General features: G+C 41.7%; 1 protein-coding gene across 11 annotated transcripts in view; it reads left to right on the top strand.

Annotated features, from left to right (window-relative positions):
- nedd4l (NEDD4 like E3 ubiquitin protein ligase) overlaps window positions 1-15,880 on the top strand; it is a 399,262-nt gene that overhangs the window by 251,823 nt on the left and 131,559 nt on the right. For all 11 annotated transcript variants that reach the window (XM_033032994.1, XM_033032911.1, XM_033032976.1 and 8 more), the window contains one exon: window positions 12,086-12,136. In XM_033032994.1, coding sequence (XP_032888885.1) covers window positions 12,086-12,136 — 51 coding nt within the window. The remainder of the gene's footprint in view (window positions 1-12,085; window positions 12,137-15,880) is intronic.

The following is a 15,880-nucleotide window of genomic DNA, read 5'->3' as shown; positions in this document are numbered from 1 at the left end:
AACACACTTATTCCTGAGATCATTCTCATAAAGTGCTCTTGGCATAGTTTTCCACATTCCTGTTGAACCAGAGATGATTTCCTGGCAAAATGGTAAAGGTAAATGCTTCTCCATGAGATTGTAGTGAAACACAATTCTGCTGTTCCTGATGACTAGGGACCTCGTATGTGACCAACTTTGACCTGCATGATCTGATCGGCAGTTGCTAAATTTACCTGGATATAACATGGAACATAGAACAGTACAGAAGTTGGCCATTTGGCCCATGATATTTGTGCTGCACATGATGCCTAGTTAGGCTTTTCACTGTACCTCTGTACATGTGACAATAAACTAAACTTGGCCTATGTATGTGATCCACATCCCTCCATTCCCTTCATTTAATTTGTCCATCTTAAATTCTCAGAAAGACCCCTAACATATCAGCCACCACTGCCACCCGTGACAGCAGTTTCGGGGCACCCACTGCTCTCTGTAAAAGAAAACTTGCCCCGCACATCTTTAAACATTGTTCCTTTCATCTTAAATGGCGCAGCACTGTTAGGTGGAAACTTGTGTCCTTGTTTCAAGAACAAGTTGTGTGGTCGTCACTGGTACCAGTGATGTTTCCTTTAAGATTTTACAAGTTGATTGTTGATTTGCTTCTCAACCATTGCATCAGCTACTCGCTAACATCACATGCAGCAACTTGCAGAAGTGAAGGTGGGTGCCAACCCGAAGTGTTCCCATGTTCTCTAGAGGTGCTGCCTGACCCGCTGAGTTTCTCCAGCACTTTGTGGTTTTTTTTTAGTAAATCTGCACCCGTAGTGTCTTGTACCTCCTGATAACATTAATTTCAATTGAATTTACTTTTCATTTCAATTAAAATAAGTTTGATTTCAGTAAAAGGTGTTGACAGGTACAGGCATAGTGCAGGCAGAGTGGATTAATGTAGATGGTCAAAATCTACATTTGATCCCGATGTGATGGACCAAGAGGCCCGAGTCTGCGCAGGACAACTCTGACTCCATGATTCTCAAATGAAAATTGACAGAAAAGTTGACTTGGATTTATGTGATGTCTTCTTTGACCAACAGGATACCCTAAACAACTTCACAGCCAATTAAGTTGTTTGAAGTTTAGTCACGATGAATGTGTACACTATAATGAGATAAGGACCTGATAATCTGTTTTAGCGATGTTGGTATGGTGTTAAATATTGCTCAAAGTGTGAGAGAAAACCACCGTCCTCCATTTAAAAATATCAGAAGATCTTTTGCACCCATCTGTGATAGCAGAGTGGCTTTGGTCGAACATGCCATCCTTCCACATCTTTCATGATGAACTATGGGAGGTGAAATCCAGGTTTTAATTGGGTTCATGTCCCCTAGCCCCGTGCTAACCCTTTCCGTGCGGTTTCCGGAGGTTCCCAGAGGTTTTTGTCAGTCTCCCTACCTGCTTCCACTACCTGCAACCTCCAGCAACCACCTGCAACCTCCGGGAACCGCACGGAAACTTTGGGTGGGACGCAAAGTCTCCAGAGGTTTCCGTTCAGGTTTCCTAAGTGGGACAGGGGCATTACAATCACATATAACAATTATCCCTTGTGACATACTTATCGTTTGGGGCTTTGGGGGACTGACTATTAATAACCTCTGACTTGTGTAACTGGAAGTATTTGAAGCTATTAAATTCTGTCGCACTGTAGATCTAACTCAACATTAATTTTGTTCTATCTCCCTGGTATACTGTCACTGCATTCCAATAACAACACTTAGCTGCTAGATTAGTGTTTCTCTATCGTCAGCTATTCAGCAGCTTTAAATTACAGTTCTTCAAAATGCTCCTCTCTTCAATTTTTTTCAAGCAAGAAGCAATTTGATCTCTGCACCGGGAGCTCTTCCCTTGGGGAGTTATGACCATAAGTATATAATTCTGCTGTATTGATGATTCATCTTTAGATTCTTATGTTCAGTGTGTTCATTTCCAGATAGGTTATTGATATACAGTTGCCAATATTTTAAATCTATTTAAATCAATAAATTGATTTTGGAAGTCTGCAGTATAAATCCAAAGTAGATTTTATATAAACATTTATGCAGATTATTTTCTTGTTTACATTGACAAATTAGAATAACAAATAAATGCTGTATTTTTTTCTATTGATGTCCAATGACCAGAGTGTAATTCTCTGCAGCCAAAGAGAAATAGGGTTAGCACGGGGCTGGGATAATGATTGTTGCCTGAATTTTTCCCAGCCTGATGAATTGTTGTTCTAGTGTACAGTAGGTATGAATCACATACATCAAATGAGGTTCAACTTAAGGTCTAATGTAGGCACTGAACTGTTTCTTGCTTGCAATGCCTTCTTAAATTATTCTTGCTTGGTGAACAGCCTCGGACACTAAAATGCTGGAGACCGGTAATTGATCCTTGAGGAGCTCACCATATGATGTGCATAGCTGGGTGGCAAGCTGTGTTAAGAGGAAAAGGGCCAGGACTCACCTTTTTGAGCAAAATGTGTTTTCTTTTTCTTATTGAGCAATGTTCTGATTCCATTTGCTGTGATTTCCTCTGTAATAATTTAATAAGGTCTAGGAGCATCATTAGTCTATTCAATCATGGCTGGCCTATCTTTCCCTCTCAACCCTGTTCTCCTGACCTCTCCATAACCCTTGACACCCTTTCTAATCAAGAATCTGTCAATGACAAGCTCCTGTTGAGCTCTGGACTGCGATGAGGAGCCATAATATCGATGTCGATCGTAACAGATGGAAATTACCTGCTAGCATTGCAGAACGTCATAGCTAATCTTATTATGGTTATGTGTACTTTCTATCAGGTGTTGCTGTACAGAGATTGGGGCGTTCTATTTACAAACGTTACGTGAATTACGATATATCACCTATAATTCACATAACAATTTTTGGTGACAAAGTTAGTTGCTTTGTGCAAAACGTGGGAGGTTTTCTGCGGCTACAGCAGGATATCGGTTCAATGGAAAGTAGGGTAGAGCATTGGCATGTGGAATTCAATCATGAAAGATGCAAGGTGATGTATTTTGTGAGGTCAAATAGAGATAGGACATATACAGCAAATTTGTAATACAAATACCTTGGGGGTTGTCCTTCCCTGAAAGTGACAACAAAGGTAGATATTGTGGTGAAGAAGACATATGACATGCTTGAGTATAAGCACCCCATATGCAGGGCATTGAATATAGCATTTGGGGCATCAAGTGGACCAGTTGGGGCATTGAATATAAACGCTTAATATTAGGAACTCACCACAGGAGGGGGTAGTGGAATCAGATAGAAATATAAAGTTTAGAGGACACTTGGACAGACAAGGTGTAGAAGGGTAGAGGCCTAACGAATGGCGGTGCTGGCTCGAAGGGCCGAATGGCTTACTCCTGCATCTATTGTCTATTGTCTATAATGCAAGCAAATGAGATTAGTGCAGATGGTCAAAAAGGTCGACATGACCCTGGTGGACCAAAGGACATGTTTCTCTGCTGTACAATTCTGACTTCATGATATGAGGAACTGTGATCTCCTATGTAAGTGCACTCCCGACTGATTTGACAAATTCAGGGTAGTGTTAATGCAATCTCATTTTCAAAAATATAACTGCAGGCGGCACGGTGGCGCAACGGTAGTGTTGCTGCCTTACAGTGCTTACAGCACCAGAGACCCGAGTTCGATCCTGGCTGCGGGCGCTGTCTGTACGGAGTTTGTACGTTTTCCCCGTGTCTGTGTGGGTTTTCTCCGAGAACTTTGGTTTTCTCCCACACTCCAAAGACGTACAGGTTTGTAGACTAATTAGCTTGGTATAAATGTAAAATAAATTGCCTCTAGTATAGGATAGTGTTAATGTGCAGGGGTTGCTGGTCGATGCGGACTCGGTGGGCCGAAGGGCCTGTTTTCATGCTGTATCTCTAAACTAAACTAAAGTGGTATAAAGGCAGGTCGTTTTAAGATATTTCCTGCTCCAATGCAGGATCAAAGGCGTATTTAACAATCTTATAATATTAAGACTTTGATCTCATCTTGTTTGAATTGAATTTTGCAGCAGCACTCAGTGGCTGATATGAAACCATTCTGACCCAATAATTATTTATTCAATAATGGTTTGCCTGTTAAATTTTAAAGTAGTGTTGCTGCTAACAAAATTGCACAATGAAAGTTCACAGATATTGCATTTGTATCTTATTAAATGCAAATCATGGTTTGACTGCTGAAGTCTTCATTTAGCCTGCTACTTCAGTGGCCTAGTTCAGGTGTTTTTGTCATTGAACAGCAACAAATGGTCGGGATGGGACCAGTTTGGAGGGTGGCCCTTTACTACTCTTTCAAGACGCAATGCCCTGGAGGAACTCAGTAGGTTAGGGAGTGGTGTGGAGGTGGAGTAGTAATGGCATCTGTGGAGGAAATGGACAGACAATGTTTCAGGTTGGGATCCTTCTTCAGACTTCTTGGTTCTATCCAGTCCGTTTCCGAGCTACATCTGAAATTACTTGCACGCTTTAGCAAAATCTACTCTTTCAAATCAATGTTTGCAGTTTGCTTCCAGTGTACCATGGCTTTGAGAGTGTGCAAAAAGGTAGCAAAGATAGCAGAAGACAATAGGTAATAGACAATAGGTGCAGGAGTAGGCCATTCGGCCCTTCGAGCCAGCTCTGCCATTCACTGTGATCATAGCCGATCATCCACATTCAATACCCCGTTCCTGCCTTCTCCCCATATCCTCTGACTCCACTATTTTTAAGAGCTCTTGCGAACTCTCTCTTGAAAGCATCCAGAATATTAGCCTCCACTGCCTTCTGAGGTAGAGAATTCCACAGATTCACAACCTTCCGTGTGAAAAAGTTTTACCTCATCTCCGTTCTAAATGGCCTACACCTTATTCTTAAACTGTGGCCCTTGGTTCTGGACTCCCCCAACATTGGGAACATGTTTCCTGCCTCTAGCATGTCCAATGCCTTAATAATCTTATATGTTTCAATAAGATATCCTCTCATCCTTCTAAATTCCAAAGTATACAAGCCCAGCCGCTCCATTCTATCAACAAACGACAGTCCCGGGAATGAGCCTTGTGCTGTAGAAGTGGTTGAAGAGAAAGTGAATGCTACAAACTTTTAAAATCTTGAAAATCAGGAACATTAAACATCAAGTTTGTGGGCAGGTATGGACAGGTTGGAGCGGGAATGTGAACGGGAGCGGCAGCTCGCAGCTCGCAGCTCGCAGCAGCAAACCTGTTTGATTGTTTGGAGTATCCAAACTGGCTTATGAATAGGGGGAAGGACGAAGGTAGGTGAAAGATTGCAAGGCTGGCATAGATGGTGATGAAAGAACGTTCAGTGGACAGAATAGGAAGGATAGAGTTGCTGCCTCACAGTGCCCGAGACCTGGGTTTGATCCTGACTACGGGTGCTGCCTGCACGGAGTATGTACCTTCTCCCCTTGAACTGCGTGAGTTTTCTCTGAAACCTTTGGTTTCCTCCCACACTCCAAAGACATCCAGGTATGTGGCTTGGTACAAATGTAAGTTGTCCCTAGTGGGTGTAGGATGGTGTTAGTGTGTGGAGATCGTTGGTTGGTGTGGACTCAGTGGGCCGAAGGGCCTGTTTCTCTAAACTAAACTAAATTAAATTAAATTAAATTTCTTTATTTATATAGCACATTTTTAGTCAACTTGCATTGACCCCAAAGTGCTTCACATAATTACATTCACACACACAGGCAAAGGTGGGTGAAGTGTCTTGCCCAAGGACACAACGACAGTATGCACTCCAAGCGGGATTCGAACCGGCTACCTTCCGGTTACCAGCCGAACACTTAGCCCATTGTGCCATCTGTCGTCCAAACTAAAACTAAAGAAAAGCAGGGAGCAAAAAAGGACTGTTGGATTGATTTGCATTTATTTTAATGCGAGAGGCCTGACAAGTAAGGGAGATGATGTCAGGGCGTGGATAGGTACGTGTGACTGGGATGTTGAAGCCATTACAGAAACCTGGTTAATAGAGGGACAGGTTTGACAGCCTAATGTTCCAGGGTACAGATGCTTCAGGAGAGATTGAAGTGGAGGTAAAAGAGGCGGAGGTTGTAGTAGCCATTTGGCTTGTTTTGTATGTCATTAATGAAGGCATGTGTCTTTAAATTTTAGACTGCCCGTTATATTGTGGGTGGGATTTATGATGTATTTTAGGGCGTGTTTGGAGCTATGTATCTTGTGCAGAAGCTTAGTTGTTAGTTTAGTTTGGAACCACATGGAGAAGGTTTACCCTTTGACCATGCGAAGTGTAACGGAGACACTAGGAGTTTTCTAATGTTTAAAGCGATAAGCTGGAGTTCGATGAAGATTGTAGAAAGGGGTCGGAAGAAGTTTGGATGTACCTTATTGTTTTTCATCAACAATAAAGAATTTATTAATCAAAAGACTGTGTTTTGAAGACTTATCTGTGAAGAAGCTCTGAAGGTCTCTAAGGTGGCCTGGCAAAGACACTGGCAAAGGTATAGAAGTAATGAAATCTGAATATTTACTCCTGCAACTTTGAGGATAACAGAATATGAACTGTTATTCAAGTTCATTGACGTCTGTTGAATTTCTTCTTGATGCTGGAATATTGCACCTTGTTTCAGAATATGCAATCTTCTCCAGCCTCACCCTTTATCAACAGTTTCAAGAGAGCACCTGGAAATGTGCAAAGATTGATAATGGCACCAAAGTCGTTGAGTTTAATGTAATATCACAAGTATGGTGAGGTACAGGCGCAATTAAAATCTTGCTCTCTGCAGCACGGGAACAGAGACAAAACACAAAAACATAAATGTACATCAATTCTACAAGGCCGTGAAAGGAAAAGGACTATGGAAAAATAAGACAAAGACACACGTGCAAAAACACAAATAGAAAACAAGCCCATGATAGTGGAAGAGGAGGACCTTTTTGTTCTTCTGCTGAAGTATGGTTAGGGTTGTGCTGGTCAGTTCAAGATAGTTACAGAAAAATAGCTGCTCCTGAACCTGGTGGTATGAGACTTCATGGTTTCGCATGTTCTGCTAAATGGTAGGAGTGTGGAGAGGGGATCCTTGCCTCATTTCCATGGTTTAGATGGTGGTGAGGGTTGCGCCTGTGACAGGCCAGGCTGAGTCCGCTACTCTCTGCAGCCTCTTGACTTCCTGTGCATTAGAATTGTAGTACCAGGCCATTGTGCAACCAGTCAGTATATTTTCTACAGTGCGTCTGCAGAAGACTGTGCTTTGTGTTCAGTGTCATACAAATCTGTTTAAACATCCAAGAGATGAGAGGCACTTGGATGCACCATCATGATTACATCTGTGATGGGCCCACCTTGTCCATGCTGACCAGTTTGGCACATTGAGCTAGTGCTATTTGCCCCATATCCTTCTAACCTTCCTAACTACTGTATATATCCAAATCCCTTTTAAAATACTTAATTGTGTCTGTTTCTGTAGCTTCCTCTGGCAGCTCATTCCAGATATGGACTACCCTCTGATTGAAAAAGTTGCTCCTGTCATCCCTCTTAAATCTATGGGCTTTTGTTTTTGAATTTTGCCACCCTGGGGAAAATAGACTGAATGTTCACTTTATCCATATTCCTTAAGTTCTTGTACACATCAATCAGGTCTCCCCTCAGCCTCCTACAAGCCAAAGGATAAAGTTCCAGCCTCTCCCTCTTACTCGTGCCTGCAAGTCCAGGTAACATCCTGGTGAATCCCTTCTGCACCCTTTCCAACTTAATGACATCCTTCCTATAGCTGGGTGACCAGAAATGCATGTGATACTTCAAGTGTGGTCTCATCAGCAACTGTATGTGATGTCGCAACTTTCTACTCAATACACTTCCCAATGAAGGCCTTCATCACCGCACTGTCCACCTGCCTCATCACTGCAATGAACCTTGCCCCAATACTCCCTGATCTCTCTGGTCTGCAACACTCTCCAGGGCTTAACCATTTATGATTCAGTCATACCCTGGTTCGTCGTACTAGAGCAACACCTCACACCTTTCAAAGCTGAATGCCATTTGCTATTCCATTGCTCACATTCTGTAATGGATCTAGATCTTGATGTAAACGTAGATACCCTTCTGCATTGTCCACATTGTAGGTTTTATCTGGGTGCTCCGGTTTCCTCCCACACTCCAAAGACGTACAGGTTTGGTTTGTAGGTTAATTGGTTTGGGGAAAACAATTGTACATTGTCCTCAGTGTGTCAGATAGTGCTAGCTTGTGGGGTGACCGCTGGTCGTCGCGGACTCAATGGGCTGAAGGATCTTTTTCCACGTTGTATCTCTAAAGTCTAAAAGGCAAGAGTCTTATGCAAGTGAGGACAAGAGAAAAGCTATCCTTCTCCAGGTACAAACTTGTACAGATGCATGGCTGAAAGCATACTGTCACGTTGCATCACAGATAGTTTGTTTCAGAAGGAACTGCAGATGCTGGAAAATCGAAGGTACACAAAAATGCTGGAGAAACTCAGCGGGTGCAGCAGCATCTATGGAGCGAAGGAAATAGGCAACGTTTCGGTCCGAAACCCATCCGAAGTGCTCCATGTTTTGAGATCCGCTACGTGAAGCACCTTAGCACACAGAAGTAGTGGTGGCTGCGGTGGGCAAGAAGATGGCACATTTGCTGTGGTGGTTGGTTGCCTAGTGCCAGAACAATGGACTTTTAAGGCCAAAATAGGACGTTATTTCTTAAAACATGATGCGTGAAAGATACAAGATGGCGCCAGAGTTGAATCTTTTTGTACTGTCTCAGAGGAAATCCATAATTTTGTTACACTATAATTTTTGCACTCTTTCACTTATGATGTACGACTGTGCTCATGTATAGTATGATTTTACTAGATCACATGCAAAAGGAATCGAATGCAAAACAAAACATTTTACTGTATCTGGGTGCCTGTGACAATAAAGTAACTATTGAACTATTGTGCACAATTTAGATCAAGTAAAAGGACATTCTTAACATGAGAAACGGGCTGCTTTAGTGATGCCTCTGATAGGCAGTGCTAGTTCAAGAGAGTTTTCAAGAGAGTTAGATTTAGCTCTTAGGGCTAACGGAATCAAGGGATATGGGGAAAAAGCAGGAACGTGGTACTGATTTTGGATGATCAGCCATGATCATATTGAATGACGGTGCGGGCTTGAAGGGCCAAAATGGCCTACTCCTGCACCTATTTTTTATGTTTAACCCTGAGTAGATATCCAGCATGCACCAGATATTGTGTAACACAGAAAGCTGTAAACAGTGTAATAACTTGGTATATTCTGAGATTTCTTGTATAATCAAGGTAATGTGTAACGCTTGTCAAGAAGAGCATAAATGATCCCAGAGATTGCCCCCAAAGGATGAATTTTGAGCTGTTTTCTTAAGAAACTCATAGAAAACTGAATGTGTATAGAATATCAATGTATATCAGCAGAGAGAATTCCACAATATGCAGGAGCAGGAGACCGTGAGACCCATTGAAACCACAGTGTCTTTCAATATCGGATCATTTGCTTTAACTCCACTTCCTTGCCCATTAATTCTTAATATCTGTATCCTCAAAACAAATGTCTCAGTCGAAGATACTGTGTCCACAATTCTATGAGATGGAAAAAACTATGAGGAAAAGAAATGCCTCCATCTCATCGGCCAACTCTTCACCCCAAGGGTGTCCCTGAGTTGTTGAATCTTCACGCAGAGGAATTACTTTTGCAGCTTCCACTCTGTTGGACCCCCGTCAGAATCAAGTGGTTTTAACTGAATCCTACCACATTCCTGAGCTACTATCAAACTCATTTGTGACCCTTGGACTATCTTTGATTGGACGTTACTGGCTTTACCTTGCACTAAATGTTATTCCCTTATCATGTATCTATACACTGTAAATGGCTTGATTGTAATCACGTTTTGCCTTTCCGCTGACTGGTTAGCACGCAACAAAAGCTTTTCACTGTACCACGGTACATGTGACAATAAACTACTAAACTGAACTCATGAGATTGCCTCTCATTTTCAAATTCAGAGGATAAATGCTCCATGTGCTGTGTTGAGCATCTTTATCATATCAATCTCAACCTAAATTAAATCTCAACTTTGCACAGTATGTGAGAATTGTTTAATAAATTTGATTTGCAAATTGTAATCTTGATTAGAGTTTTGTAACAAGTCATTACCAAGAATATTAACTTGACTCATCGTTGAAATTTATATATAATATGGAGAAAAACAAGAAATAAAATCTTCAAGGGTTTTTTTTCTCCTAGATGAGTCAATGTAGCTTTCTTTTTTGTGCTTTAAAGGATATTTCCAACAGTTAACTGCCTGCCACATAATGGTAGCCAGCGAGAGATGGATCTCTGGAATTCTTCACCTGAGATTTTATTTTACTGGCCCAAAAAGTTTTGTTAATGTTACTTAGCAGGGTTTAAACTAGTTTGACTGTGTGTTGGTGGAGTACAGCAGCAGGTCAAAAGGTGGAGAGATTGAAGAAAAGGTAGAGGTTTAGTCAAGTAATTCTCATGGGAAGAACAGGCAGGGTCAGGTTGATAAACATAGCAATACTGATGGTCTGAAGTTTATTTATTTTGAATGCAAGGAGTAAAGAAGATGAGTTTCGAGCCTGGATTAGTACATGGAATTATGATGTTATAGTTAGTTCAGAGATTTAATTGAGAGAAGGGCAGGACTGATGTCTCAAAAGTCCAGGGTTTAGATGTTTAAGGTGCGATAGAGAGGGATGTAGAAGAAGTGTGGAATTTGCATTACTGATTGGGGAGAATGTCAAAGCAGCACTTAGAGAAAACATCCAGTGAGGTTATACAGGTAGTCAGGATGAAGAAAGGTGTGATCACTTATGACGGAGCTATACTATCTTCCTCCCGATAGTCAGGGAGAGAGAGTGGAACAGGTATTTTAGGAGATATTAAAAAGATGAAAAAAGAACATGGTTGCTGTTGTGGGTGATTTTCACTTCCCCAATATTGTCTTAGGCTCTCTTACTGCTCAGGGAGAGTCCATAGCTTCCTGAAAGTAGCGCTACAGGTGAATAGGGTAGTAAAGAGGTCGTACGGCATGGTTGCCTTCGATTGGTTGGGGGATTGGGTATAAGTATTTGTTAAATCGCATCGCAGCTATATAAAGCTTTGTTAAGGGAACATTTGGAGTGTCGGGCAGTTATGCTTACTGCACTTTTGGAAGTATTTGGATAGGGTGCAGAAGAGATTTTGTTTGTTAAGTTCAGAGATACAGCACGGAAACAGGCTCTTCGGCCCATCGAGTCTGAACCTATCAGCGATCCCCGCACATTATCACTATCCTACACACACTATGGACAATTTACACATACACCAAGCCAATTAATCTACGTACCTGTACGTCTTCGGACTGTGGGAGGAAACCGAAGATCTCGGAGAAAACCCACGCAGGTCACGGGGAGAACGTACAGACAGTGTCCGTAGTCGGGATCGAACCCAGGTCTTAGGCGCTGTAAGGCTTCAACCCTACCGCTGCGCACCTGGTTTACCAGAATGTCTTTGGATTGCAGTCTAAGAGCTATAAGGAGAGGTTGGAAAAACTTGGATTGTTTTCTCTGGATGAGGGATGGCCTGATAGATTAATATAAAATTACGAGGGGCATAAATGGGATGGACATTCTGACAACTTTTCCCATGGAGGAATTGTTAAAAAGGTTTAATGCGAGAATGATGAAAGTTGAAAGGAAATATTGGGAACAATTTTTTTTACCCAGTGGTAGGTGCCTGGAACACACTGCCTGAGATGGAAGTAAAAGCAGATGTGATAACATTATTTAAGAGGCATTTAGTAAAACATGAACAGAGAATAAACGGATATAGACCATGTGCGGGCAGAAAGAACTAGTTAGATCGGCATCATGGTTGTTGCAGACATGGTGGGGTCCAAAGGGCCTCTTCCTGTGCCGTACTATTCTATGAATTGATGCTATATTTGCAAACCCTTGCCCTGTTGTTGGTTTGTATTATTGCATTTCAAATGAAATGATTGACATAATTGGATTCCATTTATTTCTGTTAATTAGTGACAAGGTTCTATATTTTTTTATTTTACAGACAAGAGATGATTTCCTGGGCCAAGTTGATGTGCCTCTTAATCACTTACCGGTAAGTTATTGGTGAAAAGATATTTTTCAACAATAGCATATATTCTGCTTTACCCAGGGCCTACGCAGATGCTCTCAAAGTTAGCTTGCTAAACCATCTTATTTAAAGATCTGTCACATTCAGATACATGTAGTGGCCTTTGATCTTGCCACATAAGTGGGAAAACCCAGTACCGTTATGCAATAAAACATCACAGTCGAATAAACCATGGGGCATGTTGTCGAATAGCATTTGGGCAATATGATGTTTCAATGTACAAATTGCCATATTAAAGTCAAAAGGGAAAACAATTTTGATTAAGCAGAGTAAGATTGTTTTCAGTTTGACATGGTGATGTGTCTTCAGATCAATTGGTTGTGTATGGAGAAAAAGCATTGTGGTAGGTTTTTTACCAACAGCCCGGAAGGAACTAAAGGAAGGTTCGGAGGTATAGTGGTCTTTCAGAAAGAAAAAGTCCAGTAAAGTTGAGATGGATAGGAATTTTATGGCATTGCAGAAATGTAATTTAAACAAATGGAAGGACAAAATGCCAGTGACAGAGAATTACTGTCACAAGATATTTAAAAATAGATCTAATACTGCAATTTAAGAATTTATTTCAATGAGAACATTTTAAGAGCTTGATATGCTATGTTTGATATATTGAGTAATTATGTTGTCAAGTCATCTTGCCTTATCAATTGATTTAGCAAAAGATTTGTTGTTTTATCTTTTATAATCAAGCAATGGTATTTAAGTAGTGAATTATTAAAACCGTTTGGTACCAAAGAGTACAAGATAATCACATTATTTAAACAGGTCCGTTGTTACAATTCTAATCTATATGTAGCAGTGGATAAAGTAATACAAATTTCAAATTATATCTGGAACACTCTTATCTGGAGCCCTGGATGCCTGGAGCTAATTATCCCCTTCACCTTTGTTCTTTCTTTTCAGCAGTTTAAAAACCAACATTTGTAGATTTCCACATATTTGCTGAGTCCTTCACCAATAGAAACATAGAAAATAGGTGCAGGAGGAGGCCATATGCCCCATCGAGCTAGCACCGCTATTCATTGTGATCATGGCTGATCATCCACAATCAGTAACCCGTGCCTGCCTTCTCCCCATATCCCTTGATTCTGCTAACCCCTCGAGCTCTATCTAACTTTCTTAAATTCATCCAGTGAATTGGCCTCTACTGCCCTCTGTGGCAATGAATTCCACAAATTCACAAGCCTCTGGGTGAAAATGTTTTTCTCATCTCAGTTTTAAATGGCCTCCCCTTTATTCTTAGACTGTGTCCCCTGGTTCTGGATTTCCCCAACATTGGGAATTTTTTTTCTGCATCTAGCCTATCGAGTCCTTTTATAATTTTATATGTTTCTATAAGATCCTCTCTCATTCTCTAAATTCCAGTGAACACAAGCCCAGTGTTTCCAATCATTCCTCATATGACAGTCCAACCATCCTGGGGATTAACCTCGTGAACCTATGCTGCACTGCCTCAATAGCAAAGATGTCCTTCCAAAAATTAGGAGACCAAAACTGCACACAATACTCCAGATGTGGTCTCACCAGGGCCCTGTACAACTGCAGAAGGACCTCTTTACTCCTATACTCAAATCCTCTCGTTATGAAGGCCAACATGCCATTCGCTTTCTTCACTGCCTGCTGTACCTGCATGTTTACTTTCAGTGACTGGTGTACAAGGACACCCAGGTCTCGTTGCACTTCCCTTTTTCCTCATCTGACACCATTGAGTTAATAGTCTGCCTCCTTGTTCTTGCCGCCAAAGTGGATAACCTCACATTTATCTACATTATACTGAATCTGCCATGCATCTGCCCACTCACTCAACATGTCCAAGTCACCCTACAACCTCCTAGCATCCCCTTCGCAGTTCACACTGCCACCCAGCTTTGTGTCATCTGCAAATTTGCCTGTGCTACTTTTAATTCCATCATCTAACGCACTAATATATATTGCAAATAGTTGCAGCCCCAGCACCGAGCCTTGCGGCACTCCACTCACCACTGCCTGCCATTCTAACAGGGACCCGTTTATTCCTACTCTTCGTTTCCTGTCTGCCAACCAATTCTCTATCCATGACAATACCCTACCCCCATTATAATGTGCTCTAATTTTGCCAACTAATCTCCTGTGTGGGACCTTATCAAAGGCTTTCTGAAAGTCCAGATACACTACATCCACTGGCTCTCCTTTACTTGTCACATCCTCAAAAAGTTCCAGAAGAGTCAAGGAGGATTTCCCCTTCATAAATCCATGCTGACTTGGACCAATCCTTTTACTGCTATCCAAATGTGGCATTATTACTTATTTAATAATTGACTCCAGCATCTTCCTCATCACCGATGTCAGGCTAACTGGTCTATAATTCCCCGTTTTCTCTCTCGCTACCTTTTTGAAAAGTGGGATAACGTTAGCTTCCATCCAATCCACAGGAACTGATCCTGAAACTATAGAACATTGGAAAATGATCACCAATGCATCTAGAGCCGCCTCCTTGAGTACCCTGGGATGCAGACCATCAGGCCCTGGGGATGTATAAGCCTTCAATCCCATCAGTCTACCCAATACTATTTCTTGCAAATGCAAATTTCTTTCAGTTCCTCTGTCTCCCTAGATCCTCTGTCCTCTAGCACATCTGGGAGATTGTTTGTGTCTTCGCTAGTGAAGACAGAACCAAAGTACCTGTTCAACTCTTCTGCCATTTCCTTGTTCCCCATAATAATTTCACCTGTTTCTGTCCTCAAGGGGCACTCATTTGTCTTTACTAATCTTTTTCTCTTAACATACCTCGTGGCTTTTACTATCCTTCTTTATATTCTGGGCCAGATTATCCCCGTACTTCATCTTTTAACCCCGTATTGCCCTTCTTGTTACCTTTGTTGTCCTTTGAAAGTTTCCCAATCCTCTGGCTTCCCGCTACTTTTGCTGTGTTATACACCTTTTCTTTTAGTTTTCTTCCATCCCTAACTTCCCTTTTCAGCCACGGTTGTCTCCTACTCCCCATAGAATCTTTCTTCCTCTTTGGAATGAAATGATCCTGTATCTTCTGGATCATGCCCAGAAATTCCTGCCAATGCTGTTCCACCGTCATTCCTGCTAGGATCCTTTTCCAGTCGACCTTGGCCAGCTCCACTCTCATGCCTTCATAGTCCCCTTTGTTCAAATGCAACACTGACAATTCTGATTTAACCTTCCCCCTCTCAAATTGCAGTTTAAAACTTATCATTTTACAATCACTTCCTCCTAGCGGTTCCTTTACCTTGAGTTCCCTTATGGTTCATTAGACAACACAAAATCCAGAATTGCCTTCTCTCTGTTAGGCTCCATTACAAGCTGCTCTAAGAATCCATCTCAGAGGCACTCTACAAACTCTCTTACCAGAACCAACCTGATTTTCCCAATCTACCTGCATATTGAAATCTCCCATAACCACGGTGGCAATACCTTTGTTACGTGCCAGTTTTAAACCTGCTGCAACTTGCTACAGGCTTCAAATACAGGCTACTGTTTAGGGGCCTGTAGATGTCCCATGTGTGTCTTCTTACCTTTACAATTCCTCAATTCGATCCACAGCGACTCTACATCATCAGTCCCCATGTCACCCCTCTCAATGGACTGAATTTCATCCCTCATCAACAGAGCTACCCCACCTCCTCTGCCCACCTGCCTGTATTTTCTATAGGATGTATAACATTGAATATTCAGTTCCCAGTCCCGATCCTCCTGCAGCCA

Source organism: Amblyraja radiata, chromosome 1 (genome assembly GCF_010909765.2).
Source record: "Amblyraja radiata isolate CabotCenter1 chromosome 1, sAmbRad1.1.pri, whole genome shotgun sequence".
In the NCBI taxonomy this organism is placed as follows: domain Eukaryota; kingdom Metazoa; phylum Chordata; class Chondrichthyes; order Rajiformes; family Rajidae; genus Amblyraja; species Amblyraja radiata.
The sequence above is the reverse complement of the archived record's forward strand: the minus strand, read 5'-3'. Positions and strand labels throughout refer to the sequence as shown.